Source organism: Ranitomeya variabilis, chromosome 6 (genome assembly GCF_051348905.1).
Source record: "Ranitomeya variabilis isolate aRanVar5 chromosome 6, aRanVar5.hap1, whole genome shotgun sequence".
Lineage (NCBI taxonomy): Eukaryota > Metazoa > Chordata > Amphibia > Anura > Dendrobatidae > Ranitomeya > Ranitomeya variabilis.
Window position 1 is genome coordinate 99,372,393 of NC_135237.1, and position 22,555 is coordinate 99,394,947.

Sequence of the window (22,555 nt, forward strand, 5' to 3'; positions counted from 1 at the left end):
TACTCAATGGAATGTCTTGTTTTTGTTGTAAAGACAGTGATCTTCATCAGGCAAAAATAGCAGTTATCAACATGGTTTTGATTTTATGGCCAGATCATAGGAACACCAAAGCTGATACATTTTCTCTGACCTTTTGTCCACAGTCTAAGATCCCACAACCAGCACACCTTATGTGGTGCCCATTTTGCCCTATAAAGCTGTAAGGGGTGTACCAGGACTGACGTGTACCCCACCCCTCTGTTTTAATGTGCAATGCATATAACTGTATACACTATTTTTACTCATGTGCTGTTGAATGTATACCGTTACTTAGGGAAAGTGCAGTACCTCAATTAGGACACTAGAAGGGGGTACATTAATGTACATAGTTTACATAGGAGGGCCACTGTGGGTAAGCTAGGAACAGTTCCTGGTTGTGGGCAGTAGGGCCAGGGAGCCCAAACAGTCTGGATGGTCCTTAGAGCCCTGGGACAGCATAGTGACCCCGCAACGTGGTAAAGCTAGGAACCCAGCCGTCCAAGGTCTATAGTGGCCAGAAGCTACAAGAGAAGGTTATCGCAGAAGTTACAGTAGAATAGAAACGCAGGTTGTTCTAAGACATGGCAGCTTTCTATGTGCGCAGATGCCCTTATGTCTGTTGCAAAATAGACAGGGGAATTCCTGAAAGTAGTTAAGCCATAATGGGAGGACCCTGTATGTTGTGAACTATACTTTTTGGCTCCCTCTTGTGGTCACTAGTGATTTGGCACTTGGATTGTCTTTTACCAGGTTTGTGCTCACCTGCTTCGTTAGGCCTGGGGTGTTGCTATTGAAACTTCCTGGATTCTCAGTCCAGTGCCTGGCTTCTTTGTAATCAGTTCACTTCTGTTTGCTCCTGTCTTCAGGTCCTGGTTCTTTGCAAGATAAGCTAAGTCCTGCTTTCGTACTCTTGATCATTTGCATTGTTCATATTTTTTGTCCAGCTTGTACAATATGTGATTCCTGTTATTGCTGGAAGCTCTAGGGGGGCTGATATTCTCCCCCCACACTGTCAGTCGGTTTGGGGGTTCTTGGATATTCAGCGTGGATATTTTGCAGGGTTTTTTGCTGACCATATAAGTCTTCTTACTATATTCTGCTATTAGTCAGTGGGCCTCTCTTTGCTAAATCTAGTTCATTCTTACGTTTGTCTTTTCTTCTTACCTCACCGTTATTATTTGTTGGGGGCTTGTATTACTTTGGGGTCTTTTCTCTGGAGGCAAGAGAGGTCTTATTTTCCCTGATAGGGGTAGTTAGTTCTCCGGCTGGCGCGAGACGTCTAGAATCAACGTAGGCACGTTCCCCGGCTGCTGTTAGTGTTTGCGCTAGGATCAGGTATATGGTCAGCCTAGTTACCACTTCCCTATGAGCTGGTATTTATGTTTTGCAGACTTTGCTGTAATCTTTGAGGTCCCCTGCCATTGGGATCATAACACCTGTAGTAGTGAGCGAGATGGTACGACCTGGGAGCGTACCCAGAGATGTGAAGAGGAGCCCAGGGAGAGTGAAGGATGTGTACTGTGTGGAATACCATGTCAATGCTGTAACTGATCTGGACGTGCTGTGTATGTAATCAAGTAAAGTTGTTCATTTAAAGTTGGAACTGGACTCTATCTCTTTATGCCCTAAAGTGAAGGAAGAAGTTTCTCTGTGACTCAGAGAGGACCCTGAGAACCAGGCATGAGAGACAGTGGGACTGGGTTTTTGTGGTGAGGGGTGGCCAGGGCGCGCTAAAGCAGACATCTGTGCGGGCCATGACTATAGCCCTGGCTGCCGCTCACAAAGCTTTTCTTTTACACATTCAACACAAGCTGAATTGTGCAGTTACATTAAATAAGACCAGCAACTTGTGTGAAAACAGGATCTGATTGGAATAAACCGATCTCATGTTTAGATTCAGCGGACTAAAATTTACAAAGATCAGGTGTGATTCAACGGTCACCAAAATTGATTTAGAACAGTGATCCATTTTACCTGGTCCTGGTGGCCCAGGTTGACCTGTAGACCCTGGTCTTCCCGGGGGACCCATAAGGCCCATGGCACCAGTCATGCCCTTGTCTCCCTAAAAAATAATAAAAACGACAATATAATTATCTTGAATAATAATAATAATAATTTCTATACACAAAACACACTGCATTTGACAAATGTTTAAAGGGGTTGTACACATCGTTCTGGCTCATCCAGAGCTTGCGCGACAGTGGTCAATCAGCGCTGGCTTCACTCTCCTGCAGATGTAATTGACATCTGGAGAAGTGAGAGCTGCGGCTGCGCTCTCATTTTCACTGTATGTCCTGATTTGTCCCAAGGAGAGGAGAGTGAATCCAGTCCTGATTATATAATTCTTCAAATAAAAGCAGTGATGAATGAATATCTGTCATATGTTCACTTACAGCAGATCGGTTTCTGATTTGAAAACAGAAGTAATCAATATGGCAAATATGCTGGTGCATGGACATTGGTTGAACAGAGTAGTGGTTAACTACTGAACGTGAGAAAACCACATTTTAGAAATCGTTATGTTAGTAAAGATGAATTTTCAGAATACTTAAACGATAGGCGACATTAAGTGGTCACCACAAGCTTGTACGTCTCTATTCTCTGCTGATAGCATAGCATCTTGCTCCTCTCTGTCCATTACTTATTAGGTAATTAAAGTTTGTCATCAACAAGATTTTGAGCAGGGATGAGCAGGGTAGAGTTTCAGCCTTGGATTAGATCATTGGCGTTTTCCATTACAAACACTGAATGGTTTTAAAATACAAAAATAAAGTGACTGCACATAAAAAAATGGAGAACTAAAACATCCATGTCATGTATGTATGAAAAACAACTGCCTCATGAAACTGAGTTGTTTTCATTAACTTTAGTAGAAAAAAAACATAATGAAAGTGGAAATCAATATTTAACATTGTTGACTCCAGTCCTTACTGTAAATTCAACCCAACCAGAGAGTGAATAAAAACCCCAATAATTGTATAGCTGTCAGCAGAACAATTGTAGTTCTCCTAACATCCTCATACACAGGAACATTTGGCTCTGCAAACATAAATGTGTTTGTTTTCAAAGAAGAGAGCCTAGAAAGCAGCTGTCAAATTTCTCTGTTAGCAGCTTGTCTCTTTACAAAACTGAACATGAGGTTCTTAGTGCAACATTCTGATCATATTGTATGAAGCCCACTGCCACGTCATGGTGAACCTCTCAGATGGACCCTAACCTAAAAGGTGCTATGAAGTGTGCAAACCACTGTCACAGTGACAGAGCACCAGCAGAGCGGGGTGACCTGATGTCTCACAGCACCCATGTTACAAGGCTGAGTCCCCATAATTCCAGGCTGCACCACCCATAAGCACAGCAACAATGGCTGCCACACAGCACCAACACCAACTCAATGGATGTAAAAAAACCTCATCCTCCGCATGTTCAGACTGTGGACTGAGAGCAAAAATAGGCAGAACCTCTTTGGCAAGCCCCTTATGGAAGGTGAGGTTTTTTTCATCTACAGTATTCACCTGGTGTTCGTGCTGTGTGGGGACCATCATTGCTGTGGTGTTGTGCTTGTGGGGTGGTGTGGCCTGGAGTCATGGGGACTCAGCCATGCAGCATGGGTGCTGTGAGGCACCAGGTCACCAGCTCTGGTGATGCATTGTTGCTGTGACAGTGGTTTGCACACGATACCATACCTTTCCGGCTAGTAACCCACTAAGAGGTTCACCATGATGTGGCAGTGGGCTTCATACAGTCTGATCAGAATGTAAACTAAGAACCTCATGTTCAGTTTTGTAAATTTTTGCCTAGTGGCATTAGGCCATTGTATGATTCTTGGATGTGCGGGCTATATTATTTTTCTACAGTTCTGGTAATCTTATAAATGTGCCACAGCTGTGCACAGTACTGTGTAATGCTGTGTCTAACCATGCAGAACCATGGTCTGAATGTACCACATTTCATGTGAAGGGGAGGACACAAAAGAGAGGACAACATGGGATCGCAGCTGATTACTGATTTAAAAACAGTTTAAAAACAGAGAAATTACACAGTTACATTAGACTAATATCGGCTGAAGTTGTTGTTATTGAGGGGTTCAGCCAAAAGTCTAATGTGTCAGGGAAGATAAGGATCCAGCTTGTTCAATTATGGATTGCCAACACTTTTGTTTTTTAAAGAGATAAGCCTCTTCCAGAGATGTCTGGGTCCCTCCCTCATAGAGAACACAGGAGCACTAGGCTAAGCAAGCGCTCCTGAGTTTGGGCAATAGCTACCAGTGAATGATCAACCAAACTATTGTTCTGCCGACAGCTATCTAAAGTGCATGAGGGCTTAACTTACTAGAAACATATCACGATGCAGAAAATTAAGGTGGGTTCTCCGAGCTCATCATGAAAGTCTGCAGTAACTCTGTGACTGCAGACTTGTGAATCCTCGCAATCACACGCACTGCATGCTGTAAGGATTCTCTGATACCGGGATGGAGTGGTCATGTGACAGCAAGTATGCAATTTTCATACTTCTGGCCACATTCCGACTAGACGTGCGGGCCGGGAGTAAGCATATTGAATACTTGCGGTCACATGACCGTTCGGTCTCGCACAATGTAAGGATTTACAAGTCTGTGGTCACACAGCGTGAAAGCAGACTTTCATGATAATCCCAGGCAACCCCTTTAACTCTCCCAACTAAACACAACAAAAATCCATTGAGTTTGTATAGTTAAATGTCAAGTTACATTTTCTGCATCGAGATAACTTTTTACATTATGAAATCTGCGTAATTTTACTAATCAGTAGCACAAATTCACCATGTCACAACATTGACTTCAAGGACAAGCATTGGAATAAAAAAGAAGTATGATAGTTTAGAATAAGTTAATAAAAGAAATGACTGAATGATACATTGATTAGGATGTCACTCATCATTTAGTAAAAGAAAGTGTAGGGATGGTGGCATCTTAAGACGGCTCTTAAAATGGATGGGGAAGTAACACTTCTTATTTTAGATGAGTTTTCAGAAGGGATATTTATATAGAGATGTATGCTGGACATGCACACTGAAAACTAATGTGTACACTAGAAGAGGGCAAGCTCACCAGATGTCCCATCAACACGCTCATTAATCTTCAGCTGTAATGGACACTACATGCACTGTTACATCTTGTGCATTTACAGATTGACATTTCTATAAAGTCTTGCACATTGCATTCATATAAAAGTAGCCCTCTGCATGTGAATCTGCTCTCTCATGGCTCTGAACATTAGGGCAAGAAGAGTTAATTTGATCATTTGATTTGCATTCTACAGGGTCTATAACAATTCTGATCCTCTGTGCTGGGCCACCGATAAAATTTCTGGGGCGGCTGACAAAATAAAATGCCCCCTCCAACCCTTCTCCATTCAGGGGAAATTAATGAGTCTGGAAATTAGAACCAGCAAACCAGAAGAAGTGTTATATAGGGAAGAGAAGATGTCCAGAAGACATAGAGACCTACAGCAAATATTTCAGGTTTACTGTGCCATGAGAATACATTGATGACACTTTAAAACTACTTATTGTTTATTGCTTAATATTTTGGGAGGTTAAGTGTGAGCTCTCAGTAAATGAAAAATGTCCCTTTCCATCTAAGGTGCTTGATTGATTAACCCTGTAAAAACCATCCTTTTTGCAAGAAAGTGTGTATGGATCTTGGCATTCACCATACATGGAGAATATCAGCTGTATTATACAGATGATACCCACTTGTAACTGCCACTTTAGAGACAGCTCCAGATATAGTGCATCACTAACATCCTTGGAGATTTGTGTGCTCAGATAACCTTGACCAAGGTTTTAGACCTTACTTAGCCAGTTAGGGTTATGACTTGTTCACTATCATCATTAGGAAAGGCCAGGTGATGCAAATTTCCCAGCTTCAAAAAACCCCAGCCTCCTCTAGTCTTGTGCCAAAAAACAGCAGCCATGGGTGGTTCTAAGCAGCTGCCTAGCACTCTGAAAATGAAAATGGTGAAGGCCCACAAAGCAGGAGAAGACTATAAGAAGATAGAAAAATGGTTTCAAGTTGCTCTTTCCTCAGTTCGAAATGTCATTGTGGAAGTTAACAGGAACAGCGGAAGTCAAGATAAGTTCTGGAAGACCAAGCAAAATTTCAGTGAGAGCTGCTCATTGGATTGTTAGAGAGGCAAATCAAAACCCACACTTGACTGCAAAAGACCTTCAGAAACATTTAGCAGACTCCAGCACATCGTTCTACTCTTCCAAGACACCTGCCCAAATATGACCTTCATTTAAGAGTCATCAGAAGAAAACCTCTCCTGAACGCTCACCATGAAATTCAGCGCCAGAAGTATGTAAAATAAGATCTAAACAAGCCTGATGCATCTTGGAAACAAGTCATGTGGACCTATGACGTTAAAATAGAATGCTTTGGCCCCAATGATCAAAGATATATGTGGAGAAAAAAGGGCACAGAATTTCAGAATTTCAGGAAAAGAACATCTCACCAACTATTAAGCATGGGGGTGGATCAAGCATGCTTTGGGGTTGTCTTGTAGCCAATGGCATGGGAAAATTTCATGGGTAGAGGGAAGAATAGATTCAATGAAATTTCAACAAATTCTTGATGCAAACATGGCACCATCTGAAAAAAGCTGAAGTGGAAAAGAGGATGGCTTCTACAAATGGATAAAGATCCTAAACACAAGTCAAAATCCACAGTAGACGACCTCAAAAGGAGAAAGCTGAAGGTTTTACAATGGCCTCACAATCTTCTGATCAGAACATTATTGAAAATCTGTGATTAGACCTCAAAATAGCAGTGCATGCAAGATGACCAGGGAATCTCACAGGACTGGAAGAATTTTCCAAGGAAGAAAATTTCTCAAACAAGAATTGAAAGACTCTTGGCTGCAAAAAGCGTTTACAAGCTGTGATACTTTCAAAAGTGGGTGCTACTAGATACTAACCATTCAGGATGCCCAAACTTGCCACACTACAACAATAACTACTGTTAAAAGGCCAAAAGGTTATGGAGGGTCTAAATCATATGCAGAAAGGTTTTCTTTTTTTCAGTATGAAATATTTTTGCATCTAAAATCTGGTTATACTTTGGGCTGAAGTTCTAACATAAATCAATTGGTTGCTGCTACAATCACAATAATAGGGTGGTAAATTCTACTTCTTGCTTTCTATGGCTGTTGTCACATTTGGATCCTTTAGCAAGTGGTATTGTAGGGTTCGTCCCAAGCCATCAGTGTGAATATGTTGAATTTCAGGCCCATATGCAGAGACTTGTTATAGCCCCATCATATGAAATATGTCTGAGTTTATTTTAAGGATTACAAAGTCACGCTGCACCCCTTTTCTAGTACTATAGTGGTATGAATAATGCTGTCTCCTATGTGTATGCCTTTAAAGCACCACTCCAAAGATTTTTTATATTTTAGTGCTGGAGTGGTGCTACTAAACTAGGTTCTCTGCCCCTAGTATTATACTTACGAGCTGTTGTGATGGCAACTCCTGACTGACCAGAAAACAGAGGCAATAATCACAAGATATACATGTATGTGTATGAGAAACTCATTCTGGCATCATTCTGGTCCTGTTCTGGCTCTCATATAGACTTACATTCAGGTGTGACCTCCGGCTCGCCAAGAAAACACTGGAGCGATCTGGCAGGTCACAACCTGCAGAACATGACAGAGCAGCATCGATAACAGAAGAAGACGGCAGCTGGTAAGTAGATTACTTGGGGCAAGAAACTTAGATTAGTGACACCACTGCAGCGGTAAAATAAAAAAAAAATGCTGGAGTGGTGCTTTAAGCCAGCAAACAATATCAGCATGGCGTGCAACAACAAGTGATTGATGCACCTCATATAGACTGCGGTTCTAGTATAGAGTGCCAGAACTTAATGTCTTCAGGTCGAACTACTTATAATTTAGTTTATATTGTTTGTGTGATTCCTTAAATGATGTTAAAAAAGTTGTCCACTACTTGGAAAACTTCTTATACTCCTCCCTTGGCCCCCATAAAACAGTAAACTTTTACTCATCTTCCATGCCGCTGCTGTTCCCGCAGTGTTGTCAGTCATTCTTACCGGGGCTCTCGAGCGGGGCTGTGACACATGACGCCGGTGCCCAATCAGCACTGGCATCACAGTCCCCGCCTTTGCAAAAATCGAACATGAGGCGGAAGTCTGGGATCAGCTGCAGTCCGGACTTCCGGACTTCTCTTCATGTTCGATTTGTCCAAAGGCGGGGACAGTGATGCCAGTGCTGATTGGATACCAGGCTCACGTGTCACCGCACAACAGCCCAGGGAGAGCGACTGCCGACACCGCGGGTACAGCACCGGTATGGGAGGCGAGTATAAGCTTTATTATTTTATGGCTGCCAAACATTTTGATCAAGAAGGGGTTGTCCTAGTAGTGGGCAAACTAATGAATTAGTGAATACCTTATTTTGTATATAGCTTATTGTGATATACCATGCGGGACACTGTGCCAGCGTAAGCTAAACTCATTTAGATGTTGTAGACCCATTTTCACACAGGGGAGGAGTCACAAGTCTGGCTAACTGAAAGCTGAGGAGTGGCTCACCCTCTACAGTATTGCAAGCTAAGCTACTCATAGATGGGCAACTGTCCCCCTCTCTGAAGTAAATGAAGAAATACTTGCTTGCTCATAGAAAGAGTGCTGGCACATTGTTCCTATATTTAACACTGTATATACCGTACTTCTACCTTGAAGCTGAAAAGCAAGGTGTCTATATTTTGTAACCAATAATAGTATGCTGGATGTCTGTAACCACCAAGTGTAACGCCTCTATGTAAAACAAAAGTTGCGTTATGGCAATTCATATTGTCCGTCTGTCACTTCCCTACTGTGCCCGTCCTCTGAGGAGTGGGCTGTCACTAGATCTCTTAATTGCTAACTCAGACTCAAACTATCTTAGGGAATGTTCACACAGCTTTTTGAGGAGTTTTTGGAGCAGAAACTCAGTGTGTACATGCCCTTACTGCAGCAAATCTGTCCGCAGACAAAATGCTGTGATGTACTGCAATATAACATCTTGCCATAAAAACAGAGTACATCTTGCCATAAAAACAGAAAAACAAGCACAGGGAATCTTTTCTATAAGACCTAAATAAAATATTTAAGAAAGTTTCTCACAATTAGGCCGGCGTCACACTCAGCGTAAGACAATACGCTCAGTTTTTTACGGCCGTAATACGGCCGTAATACGGAGAAATATTTCCAAAATAGTGATCCGTAGTCAGGGTGTTTCAGCGTATTTTGCGCATGGCATCCTCCGTATGTAATCCGTATGGCATCCGTACTGCGAGATTTTCTCGCAGGCTTGCAAAACCGACATCTAATGGATTTATGTGCTCAAATCTTCGGTAAAACATATATACAGTGTATATATATATATATATGTCATTGAGACACATATATATATATTCTGTATTTATATTTCATTCAGCGCGATATATGTGAAAAGCCGCTAATTCAATTGCCGGCTTTTCATTTCTCCTGCCTAAACCCGACATGATATGAGACATGGTTTTCATACAGTAAACCATCTCATATCCCCCTTTTTTTTGCATATTCCACACTACTAATGTTAGTAGTGTGTATGTGCAAAATGTGGGCGCTGTAGCTGCTAAAATAAAGGGTTAAATCGCAGAAAAAATTGGCGTGGGCTCCCGCGCAATTTTCTCCGCCAGAGCGGTAAAGCCAGTGACTGAGGGCAGATATTAATAGCCAGGAGAGGGTCCATGGTTATTGGCCCCCCCATGGCTACAAACATCTGCCCCCAGCCACCCCAGAAAAGGCACATCTGGAACATGTGCCTATTCTGGCACTTGGCCACTCTCTTCCCACTCCCTGTAGCGGTGGGATATGGGGTAATGAAGGGTTAATGCCACCTTGCTATTGTAAGGTGACATTAAGCCAGATTAATAATGGAGAGGCGTCAATTATGACACCTATCCATTATTAATCCAATTGTCTGAAAGGGTTAAAAAACACACACACATTATTAAAAATTATTTTAATGAAATAAACACACAGGTTGTTTTAGTATTTTATTGTTCTCTCAATCCATCAGAAGACCTTCGCTTGGCAAAATAATAAACCCACAAGATACATACCCTCTGGTGAACCGTCACGTCCCACGAAGTAATCCATCTGAAGGGGTTAATTATTTTACAGCCAGGAGCTGCGCTAAAGCACTCGCTCGTGGTTGTAATCCCCGGGTAATGAAAGGAAATCTGAGTGATCTGTACTTACATTGAGTTGCGGTGAGGCGCCCTCTGGTGGATGAACTCATATGAACTCGAGCGTGGGAACTTTTCCAAGGCTCCAGTTCATGAGAACATCCACCAGAGGGCGCCTCACCGCAACTCAATGTAAGTAAAGATCACTCAGATTTCCTTTCATTACCCGGGGATTACAACCACGAGCGAGTGCTTTAGCGCAGCTCCTGGCTGTAAAATAATTAACCCCTTCAGATGGATTACCTCGTTGGACGTGACAGATCATCGGAAGGTATGTATCTTGTGGGTTTATTATTTTGCCAAGCGAAGGTCTTCTGATGGATTGAGAGAACAATAAAATACTAAAACAACCTGTGTGTTTATTTCATTGAAATAATTTTTAATAATGTGTGTGTGTGTTTTTTAACCCTTTCAGACAATTGGATTAATAATGGATAGGTGTCATAATTGACGCCTCTCCATTATTAATCTGGCTTAATGTCACCTTACAATAGCAAGGTGGCATTAACCCTTCATTACCCCATATCCCACCACTACAGGGAGTGGGAAGAGAGTGGCCAAGTGCCAGAATCGGCGCATCTTCCAGATGTGCCTTTTCTGGGGTGGCTGGGGGCAGATGTTTGTAGCCACGGGGGGGGCCAATAACCATGGACCCTCTCCTGGCTATTAATATCTGCCCTCAGTCACTGGCTTTACCGCTCTGGCGGAGAAAATTGCGCGGGAGCCCACGCCAATTTTTTCCGCGATTTAACCCTTTATTATAGCAGCTACAGCGCCCAAATTTTGCACATACACACTACTAACATTAGTAGTGTGGAATATGCAAAAAAAAGGGGATATGAGATGGTTTACTGTATGTAAACCATGTCTCATATCCTGTCGGGTTTAGGCAGGAGAAATGAAAAGCCGGCAATTGAATTACTGACTTTTCACTAACACCGCTGCGTATTTCTCGCAAGTCACACTGCTGGTCCGTGTGGAATCCGTATTTTTCTCGCCCCCATAGACTTTCATTGGCTTTTTTTGCGCAATACGCTGACAAACGCAGCATGCTGCCATTTTGTACGGCAGTAGAAAGCCGTATAATACTGAACCGTAATATACGGCTGATAGGAGCAGCCCCATTGAGAATAATTGTGCCGTTTGTTTGGCGAGTTTTACGGACGTATTTTCTGCGCTCTTACGTCCGTAAGACTCGCTAGTGTGACGCCGGCCTTAGAGTTACAATATAAGCGCTTTAAAAGGATATTTTTTCAAATAGGTAACACAATATGAGGTCATTACTATTGATAAAAAATAAAATTCAAAAGCTATATATAACTGACAGCATGATGTCATGTGTCTTGTGCTGAACCAGCAATAGCCAAAAATGAGTTAATCATTCAATTGATATAAGAACCCTTATAATATCTTATTACTAGAATCATTGGAAAAGAAGGTTTAGAATTCATGCATATTTTTTAATGGATCTGATAATTACACTCCAGGGAGTCATTCACTGCCAAACATTGACTTAGTAACATAATATGTCAGCCTTTCAGTATGTTACTCCACAGCAGTAACTAAAAAATAAGTACCATAAGTATTTTTTTAGGAACTAGCAGAAATTGCAAAAATGATATATTGTTGTAATATTATTTTTTTAGTACACTGCATTTAAACTAATTTATAAATATTACTGTGCAAACGTTTTAGGCAGGAGTAGAAAAATTCTGCAAAGTAAGAATGCGTTTGAAAATAGAAGTAATAGTTTATTTTTATCAATTAACAAAATACAAAGTGAATGAACAAAGATAAATCTAAATCAAATCAATATGTGACACTGACCACCCTTTTCCTTCAAAACGGCATTCATTCTTCTAAGTACATTTTCACACTTTTTTTTAAGGAACTCGGCAGGGAAGTTGTTCCAAACATGTTGGAGAACTAAAGGTACCGTAACACTCAGCGACGCTGCAGCGATATAGACAACGAGCCGATCGCTGCAGCGTCGCTGTTTAGGTCGCTGTAGAGACGTCAAACACAGCAACTCCAGAACGATGCAGGAGCGATCCTGTGACGTAACGGTGACTCACTTATCGTTCTCACAGGTCGTTAGCTCCATGTTTAACATCGCTGATATCGTTGCTTTTGCTGTCAAACACGTCGATAAACGCCGACCTGACGATCAAATAAAGTTCTGGACTTCTAGCTCCGACCAGCGATATCACAGCGGGATCCAGATCGCTGCTGCATGTCAAACACAACGATATCGCTATCCAGGACGCTGCAACGTCACGGATCGTTGTCGTTCTCGTTGTAAAGTTGCTGAGTGTGAAGGTACCTTAAGGACACATCTTCTGTGAATGAAGGTTTGTGCAAATCCTTCGGTCTATTGATACAATCTATATACACGAGGCATCGTGATTACTCGCTAATCACGCCCCCTGCACAGTAGCTCTGCCCCCACCACATCACCACATATAATCCTGCCCCCCCACCCCATTATTACACACAATCCTGCCCCCACCACATTACCACACACAATCCCGCCCCCCACCACATTACCACACACAATCCCACCCCCATCACATTACCACACACAATCCCGCCCTCCACCACATTACCACACACAATCCCGCCCCCCACCACATTACCACACAAAATCCCGCCCTCCACCACATTACCACACACAATCCCGCCCCCCACCACATTACCACACACAATCCCGCCCCCCCACCACATTACCACGCACAATCCCGCCCCCCACCACATTACCACGCACAATCCCGCCCCCCACCACATTACCACACATAATCCCGCCCCCCCACAACATTACCACACACAATCCCACCCCCCACATTACCACACATAATCCCGCCCCCACCACATTACCACACATAATCCCGCCCCCACCACATTACCACACATAATCCCGCCCCCACCACATTACCATACATAATCCCCCCCACCACATTACCACACATAAAAACGGCCCCCCACCACATTACCACCCATAATCTCGCCCCCACCACATTACCACACATAATCCCACCACCCCACCACATTACCACACATAATCCTGCCCCCCACCACATTACCACACATAATCCCGCCCCCCACCACATTACTACAGATAATCCCGCCCGCCACCACATTACCACACATAATCCCGCCCCCCACCACAATACCACACATAATCCCGCCCTCCCACCACATTACCACACATAATCCCGCCCCCACCACATTACCACACATAATCCCGCCCCCACCACATTACCACACATAATCCCGCCCCACCACATTACCATACATAATCCCCCCCACCACATTACCACACATAAAAACGGCCCCCCACCACATTACCACCCATAATCTTGCCCCCACCACATTACCACATAATCCCACCACCCCACCACATTACCACACATAATCCCGCCCCCCACCACATTGCTACAGATAATCCCGCCCCCCACCACATTACCACACATAATCCCGCCCCCCACCACATTACCACACATAATCCCGCCCTCCCACCACATTACCACACATAATCCCGCCCCCCACCACACATAATCCCGCCCCCCACCACATTACCACACATAATTCTGCCCCCCCACATTACCACACATAATCCCACCCCCACCACATTACCACACATAATCCCACCCCCCACCACATTACCACACACAATCCCCCCACATTACCACATGAGGCTCCGTCCTCACACATTATCATACGAGGCTCCATCCTCACACATTACCACACAAGGCTCCGTCCCCACACATTACCACACGAGGCTCTGTCCCCACACATTACCATACGAGGCTCCGTCCTCACACACAGGCTCGGACTGGCCCACCGGAGAACCGGAGGATCCTCCGGTGGGCCCAGGCACTGACACCTGCTGGCAGGGCCCACACTGCTCCAGGGGCCCCCACTGCTCCGGGGGCCCCCCCGGCCGCCCCCCGCCCACCCTCCTTGAAGACGATACTCTCCCTGCTCTAGCGATGGTCTCGGCGTCTGCTCTGCACTGCATCTTCTTCCTGCTTGTGCGGTCACGTGGTACCGCTCATTAAGCTCATTAATATGCGCATATTCATGACTTTAATCAGCATTATCACATGACCGCACAAGCAGGAAGAAGATGCAGCGCAGAGCAGACGCCGAGACCATCGCTGAAGCAGGGTGAGTATCGTCTTCAAGGAGGGTGGGTGGGGGGCGGCCGGGGGGGGGGCCCCCGGAGCAGTGGGGGACACTGGGGGGGCAGAATGCTGGACACACACTGGGGGCAGATTGCTGGACACACACTGGGGCAGAATGCTGGAGACACACTGGGGCAGAATGCTGGTGACACACTGGGGCAGAATGCTGGTGACACACTGGGGCAGAATGCTGGACACACACTGGGGCAGAATGCTGGAGACACACTGGGGCAGAATGCTGGACACACACTGGGGCAGAATGCTGGACACACACTGGGGCAGAATGCTGGACACACACTGGGGCAGAATGCTGGACACACACTGGGGCAGAATGCTGGACACACACTGGGGCAGAATGCTGGACACACACTGGGGAAGAATGCTGGACACACACTGGGGAAGAATGCTGGACACACACTGGGGCAGAATGCTGGACACACACTGGGGCAGAATGCTGGACACACACTGGGGCAGAATGCTGGACACACACTGGGGCAGAATGCTGGACACACTGGGGCAGAATGCTGGACACACACTGGGGCAGAATGCTGGACACACGGGGGCAGAATGCTGGACACTGGGGGCAGTGCTGAACACACTAGGGGCAGTGCTGGACACACTAGGGGCAGTGCTGGACACACTAGGGGCAGTGCTGGACACTAGGGGCAGTGCTGGACACTGGGGCAGAATGCTGGACACACTGGGGCAGAATGCTGGACACACTGGGACAGAATGCTGGACACACTGGGGGCAGAATGCTGGACACACTGGGGGCAGAATGCTGGACACACTGGGGGCAGAATGCTGGACACACTGGGGGCAGTGCTGGGCACACTGGGGGCAGTGCTGGACACTGGGGCAGATTGCTGGACACACTGGGGCAGTGCTGGACACACTGGGGCAGCGCTGGACACACTGGGGCAGTGCTGGACACTGGGGCAGATTGCTGGACACACTGGGGGCAGTGCTGGACATACTGGGGCAGATTGTTGGACAACCTGGGGGTAATATGCTTGACACACTGGGGCAGAATGCTGGACACACTGGGGAAGAATGCTGGACACACAGGGGCAGATTGCTGGACACACTGGGGCAGAATGCTGGACACACTGGGGCAGAATGCTGGACACACTGGGGGCAGTGCTGGACACACTGGGGGCAGTGCTGGACACACTGGGGCAGATTGCTGGACACACTGGGGCAGATTGCTGGACACACTGGGGGCAGATTGCTGGACACACTGGGGGCAGTGCTGGACATACTGGGGCAGATTACTGGACACTGGGGCAGATTGCTGGACACACTGGGGGCAGTGCTGGACACTGGGGCAGATTGCTGGACACACTGGGGGCAGTGCTGGACACTGGGGCAGATTGCTGGACACACTGGGGGCAGAATGCTGGACATACTGGGGCAGATTGTTGGACAACCTGGGGGTAATATGCTTGACACACTGGGGCAGATTGCTGGACACACTGGGGGCAATGCTGGACATACTGGGGCAGATTGCTGGACACACTGGGGGTAATATGCTGGACACACTGGGGCAGATTACTGGACACACTGGGGGTAATATGCTGGACACACTGGGGCAGATTGCTGGACACACTGGGGGCAATATGCTGGACACACTGGGGCAGATTGCTGGACACACTGGGGGTAATATGCTGGACACACTGGGGCAGATTGCTGGACACACTGTCCGGGGGCAATACTGGACACACTGGGGCAATATGCTTGACATACTGGGGCAGATTGCTGGACACACTGGGGCAGATTGCTGGACACACTGGGGCAGATTGCCGGACACACTGTCTGGGGGCAATGCTGGACATACTGGGACAGATTGCTGGACACACTGGGGGTAATATGCTGGACACACTGGGGCAGATTGCCGGACATACTGGGGCAGATTGCTGGACACACTGTCTGGGGCAATGCTGGACACACTGGGGCAGATTGCTGGACACTGGGGCAATATGCTGGACATACTGGGGCAGGTTGCTGGACACACTGGGGGTAATATGGTGGACACACTGGGGTAGATTGCTGGACACACTGGGGGCAGGACTGGAGGCATGGGCAGAATGTAGATACAGGGCATGATTGGAGACACGGGGCAGAATGAAAGACATGGGGCAGGATTGGATCATGGGGCAGGATGGATACAATGGAGACAGATGGGGCAGGATGGGGAGATCATATGGGGTAGAATGGATACTCATGAGGGCAGGATGCGAGAACATATGGCTGGAGCCAGGAATGAGATAAACGGGGTCAGGGTGGGGAATATTATTACCATAGGGGCTAATTAAAGGGATATTATTACTGCAGTGATGTATTTAGTTTATTTTTTGAGTATACTGTTTTAATTGGGGGGGCGGTCCTGTTACTGTGTAGAGTGACACTATGTCGCCTTTTTTTCTTCATGTGGTGTAATGTAGAAGTTGTGAAAAATTAAGTAATGTGTTCTGCAAGCGGAGCTCGAGATAACTGTGTTATTTCCTGCAGAAATGAGTCCTGGCTGGAAGAAATGATGGCGGTCTGTGCTGGATGAAAGATGAAGGACTTCACCTAGAGACGTCACTGGTGAGTCAGTGTTACCTATACACTGACACTATACACTGTATACTATATACAGAGCTCCTGTGTATAATGTCACCAGTGATCACTGTATTACCTATACATTATATACAGAGCTCCTGTGTATAATACCACCAGTGATCTCTGTATTACCTCTACACAGACACTGCATACTAAGTACAGATCTCCTGTGTATAATGTCACTTAGGCTGCCGTCACACATTCAGTATTTGGTCAGTATTTTACATCAGTATTTGTAAGCCAAAACCTGGAGTGGGTGATAAATGCAGAAGTGGTGCACATGTTTCTATTATACTTTTCCTCAAATTGTTCCACTCCTGGTTTTGGCTTACAAATACTGATGTAAAATACTGACCAAATACTGCTAGTGTGACAGCAGCCTTATGGTGATAGTATTGTGTTTTTTGTTTTTTTTTATTTCTGATCAGTATTGTAGTATTCAGTCACTATGTGGTGGTAATATGTGGTCTGGAAATGGCGTTGTGGTATTTGTCCCTTGTATGTGCTATTTGGTCACCAAGTGGTGGTAATATGTGGTCTTGACATGGTGCGGTGGTATTTGTCCCTTGTATGTAGTATTATTCGGTCACTATGTGGTCTGGTCATGGTGTGGTGGTATTTCTTCCTGTATGTGGTGTGGTCTTGGTATAGTGGATTGTGTTGTGTATGGCGGTCATTTGTTCTCTCTGATATTAATTAGGAGAAGATTCTTTATTTCCATTAGAGTTTTAATGCTTTGTACACAGCGGCAGAGATGCACTTACAGGGGTTTCCTGTGGAAAAAAGTAATCACCTCTCCACAGGATAAGTGATAACATATTGATTGGTGGGGGTCTGACTGCTTGGACCCACTCAGCAAAATGTGGAACTTTGTATCCCCATTAGACTGGAGTGGCATGTCCGACTAGATCACTGATCCATTCATTCCCTCAGTGGCTGCACTTGTTTTTTTCTGGAAGCCCCAAAGAGAATGAATGGAGCTGCAGTCAGAAATCCCACCTGCCGCTGCATTTTAAAATAGTGTTAAGTGTCCTGTCAGGGATAAAACTTCCCCAGTTTCTAATGGTCGGATCTAAGCGATCACCAATCCTGTGGAGCCCATGGATCAGTGATAACTTGTTTTACCAAGAACCCCATTAATGTAAACTACCGTAATTATACATCCCAGTTATTGGGGCACACGGTAGATGTGTAGCAGCCGCCGGTGTTTTACAGCCGATGCTCCACTATAATGACAGATATTTGCATATAGCTGTAGGGTGGGCCCCTAGAGTCCATTCCTCTGGTGGGCCCCAGACACCCCAGTCCGACGCTGCTCACACATTACCACACGAGGCTCCGTCCTCACACATTACCACATGAGGCTGCGTCCCCACACATTACCACACGAGGCTCCGTCCCCACACATTACCACATGAGGCTCCGCCCCCCCACATTACCACATGAGGCTCTGTCCCCACACATTACCACACGAGGCTCCGTCCTCACACATTACCACATGAGGCTCTGTCCTCACACATTACCACACGAATCCAGTTTGCTTTTGATTTTACACTGTGAATAAAATGTATTAGTATTATTCTGATTTTTAATTATTATTATTGTTATTAACTTCACTTTAAGTTAATTTACCACCTGCATAAGCGCTATTGAATGTTGTCATTATTTACTTTAGTTTAATCACTAGCAGCGTTAATTAGATAGCAATGAGCGTGCCGAGCGTTAACTGGCTGGAAACAGCTAGTTCTACATAAACTTGATGCTGTGAACATAAGAGCTCTGTGGGGCCATATCATTATTTCCAGTATTTTGTTCTTTTTCATGTCACGGAGTATGCACCATAGCAAGGTTGAGCACAGCAACAAGACATAATGTACTGCATTGGCAAGTTCTCTCCTAGGCAAAGATTTCAAAGCAGTGATTTCAAGATGTGCTGTTCAAGTTCCTTTGAAAAAGTAACAAGAATTGGGTAACATTGAGGAACGTAGACTTGGTGGTCAGCCAAGGAACATGCTTACCTTCCTTTGAAATCGGAAGATTTCAGCTGGGCCATGAGCTAAGAACTGACAGCAACTAGTGGGATCCAGCTACACCAAAGTCTTGCATGAAGTGGTGTTCATGGAAGAAATGTGGTAAAAAAAAATCATGCCTTTGACATGGCAACAAGGCCAAGTGACATAACCAAGCACAAAAATATAGGAAATCAAGTGTAGAAAAATGACAGCAGATGCTTTGGAGTGATGTGTCAAAATGTAATATTTGTTTATAACAGAGAGAAGGGTTGGAAAGTGGTGTCAAAGTGGTAAGGAAAATGTGTGCAGGCAGCAGTGAAACATGGTGGAGGTTCCTTGCAATTTTGGGGCTGCATTTCAGCAAATGAATTTGGGGATTTTGTCAGGATTAATGGTATCCACAATGCTGAGTAATATAGGAAACTTATAAATTATGTAATATCATCAGAAAAGCATCTGATTGGCTCCAAATTTATTATACAGCAGAAAAACAACCCCAAATACGGCCAATGAAAATAGTCTCCTGGACATCACACATCTCCCGCTCATCTATTCTTCCTTCCTAAACTTCTAACCATAAATCCTTTTTCTTAAACTAATATACTGATATTTATTTCATGTAGATGTTACAGATATTTAAGGTGATATCTTAGACCTCATTACAGTAAGAGGATACCCGCATTGTCCAGTCTACTATGTGACATTCACAATATAGAATAATAAATCCTGAAACACATTTACTTTTCCAAAGCAGAAGAATACATAACTTCTACAGTATTATCCGGTATAAAAGGAACGTGGAATAGGAGTATAATGTGTAATCCAAAAAGGGTTTTACAATGAACCTCCTCCAAGGACAAATGGTCTTAATCAGATACTTCTTTTACCTAAGTGCATTCACTAAAAATACCTTCTTACTGCCATTAAGGATCCAAAACTTCCACTTCTAATGTTGCTTACAGCTAAAAATAAAATCACAGAATGAAATCTTGTAGTCCTCTTGTGCGCTAGTTTGTGCGTCAGGTTACCCTGCACATCTCTGTAAGGCTTGCTGCCAGAAGACTGACATTTTCTCTTAAAATAAAATCTTTACGGTGTGGGATTAGGGTTGAAGCCAAACATCATTAATCCACCAAGGTAATTTGAGTCCAACAATGTATTCCATAAGAGAAAATAGTTCCATGCAGAAGAAGTTATTTAGATTCAGTCAATACCTGTTTGCCCCGCTTTCCAGGTCTACCAGTGGGTCCTCTGTTTCCTGGAACTCCAGGTTCTCCTTTTGGGCCCATCTCTCCCTTTAGTTACAGAAAATGAATCAATGATTAGTTGAGTATAGCATGCAAATCCTGATCAGCAAATATTATAATATTCCTACAGTATCCACTTTTGTATAAGAGACTTTATTTACTAGTCAAGAAAAACCATTGCTGTCCAAAATATAGTTGAAATAGAAAGTAAATCCAAAAATGTGAAAATGTAAATTAAGCCTCAGAAAGTAAGACAGGCCTCACATATCCAATTTACACAGTCCTTGCATGGACAATGATTTCCAGACCAGCCGTGGGTCTCTTTACATGAAATCACCAGCCTCATAACCATAAATTAGGTTTTGCTTTAGGGCCAGGAGACTCGCTGCAGGTCTGTAAATCTCGGTCCGTACACTAGCCGTGAGTCTTGGACGTGTGAAGTTGGCCTGATTACAGATAGCACTGGTCACAGATATTTATTTAAGCAGCGGCCCCCAAACTGTGCCTCGTGGGCCCATAATGTGTGGCTTGTGGCTATTTGTCAGCTTGATGCATTAGCACTAGGTCTAGCAAACAGCTGTGAAATGAAGGTCTCTAGTTGGTGACTTTTTTGAGTAGCTCTGCACATATAGAATGATGGATGAAATTATATATTTCAAGGCAAAACTATGTGTGAGTAAATATATGCAGGTTGGCCATGGAGATACTCTGAATGCAGTGCCAGTGCACTCATGCTATTTCTCCAATGAATACATTAACAACTACGGTAAGTGTTACCATTCCTCAACAGTGATTGTGTCAGACTGCACAGAATAAACCTATTCACTTCAGTAACACAGATCTAATGATAGCAACCTATAGGCCATATTCACATGACATAGTTTGGCCAGTATTTATAAGCCAATATCAGGAGTGGTTGCAAAATACACAAGCGATGTGACTCCTTAGTTTTTCTCTCTGTAGATTGCACTCCTGATTTTGGCTTTCAAGTACTGATGTGAAATACTGACCAAAATACTGACATGTGAATAAGACCCAGTCTGCAACATGTAAGTGCAGCGCCCCAGAGTCCTGGTCGTTGCAGTAGCATGGTTCAGCCACTAAGGGGGGCCATGCTGCGTTCGATGGCACGGAAGGAGTTCTCTGAGCAGGTATCACAGTCACCAATACATTTCACAGCTGGGCCTCCGGGGGGAGCTAAGGGTGCTATTCATTAGGCCACTCCCCACCATAGTGGGTAAACTGGGGGTCAGGCAGGAAGTTAGGGAGAGAACGCTGACGGGATTGAACGGAGCAACACCTGGTGGCTGAGGGTGTTGTGAAGGGAGAGACTGTAGGGTCTCTGCCAGGGGTGGGATCCTGGCAGAGGCTTGGCATGGAAAGAACGTAAAGGGACCGTGCCTGCTCAGCATAGCGGCGGTGCCCAAGGAAGGACTAAGAAGCGAGATAGATTGTGCTGAGTGAGAAACGAAATCAAGCGAAAGGAGATACCAGTGAGGGTTGTGCTGAAAGAGGCAGCACCTTACTGAGGCGCACTACCGGTGGCCGGAACGCCGAGGAGGTAAAGAGTTTCAAGCCATACCTCAGACCTACGGCAGGGCAGTTAGCTTGAGGCGGACTGTCTCACGCATCACCCAGGAAGGCAAAGGGGGGTACCAACAGGAGAGGGGCGCAGATAGAGTCCCGGAAGATCTCCGAGCCTCCCCGTCATACGGGTGCGTTCCTACCATAGTATCTGGAGGGACGAGGAAGATCATTGCGAATTAAGTTGTTGTGAGGGAACACGAGAAACAGACACAACAGTTGTGGGGTACTTTCCGTAAGCACAGCAGGGAAGGACTGCAACACATAGCGCTAGAAGGAAGGCACCGATTTCCACCTGCAAGGAGAGCTCTGGAAGTGCCATTGGACCGGCCGGACTTGCGCAGCCTGGTGAGCCGTATTCCGGACTGAGGACCCAGAGAGCTTCAGTAAAGAGGTAAAGAGACTGCAACCTGGTGTCCTCGTTATTTACCGCGACCTGCACCCCACAACTGCACCGCTACAACATCACTTATTGCACCGGACGTCCCCCACTGACAGACAGGGCCACGGACCGGGTCTAGCTACCGTGACAACCCCAGGACTGAGACCTAGAGGCCCGGCTCCGGGTACCCCTCGGCCCTGCGGCGGTGTGGGGGGCGCTCCAACTTGGCGTCACGAACAGGATTCTACTTAA

At 45.2% G+C, this 22,555-nt stretch overlaps 1 protein-coding gene across 2 annotated transcripts in view; it reads right to left on the reverse strand.

The window, feature by feature from the left end:
- Positions 1–22,555, reverse strand: part of COLQ (collagen like tail subunit of asymmetric acetylcholinesterase) — a 180,888-nt gene that overhangs the window by 36,874 nt on the left and 121,459 nt on the right. For both annotated transcript variants that reach the window (XM_077268851.1, XM_077268850.1), the window contains exons 10-11: positions 20,305–20,385; positions 1,993–2,080 (exon numbers count right to left, since the gene is read on the reverse strand). In XM_077268851.1, the coding sequence (XP_077124966.1) occupies positions 1,993–2,080; positions 20,305–20,385 (169 nt within the window). The remainder of the gene's footprint in view (positions 1–1,992; positions 2,081–20,304; positions 20,386–22,555) is intronic.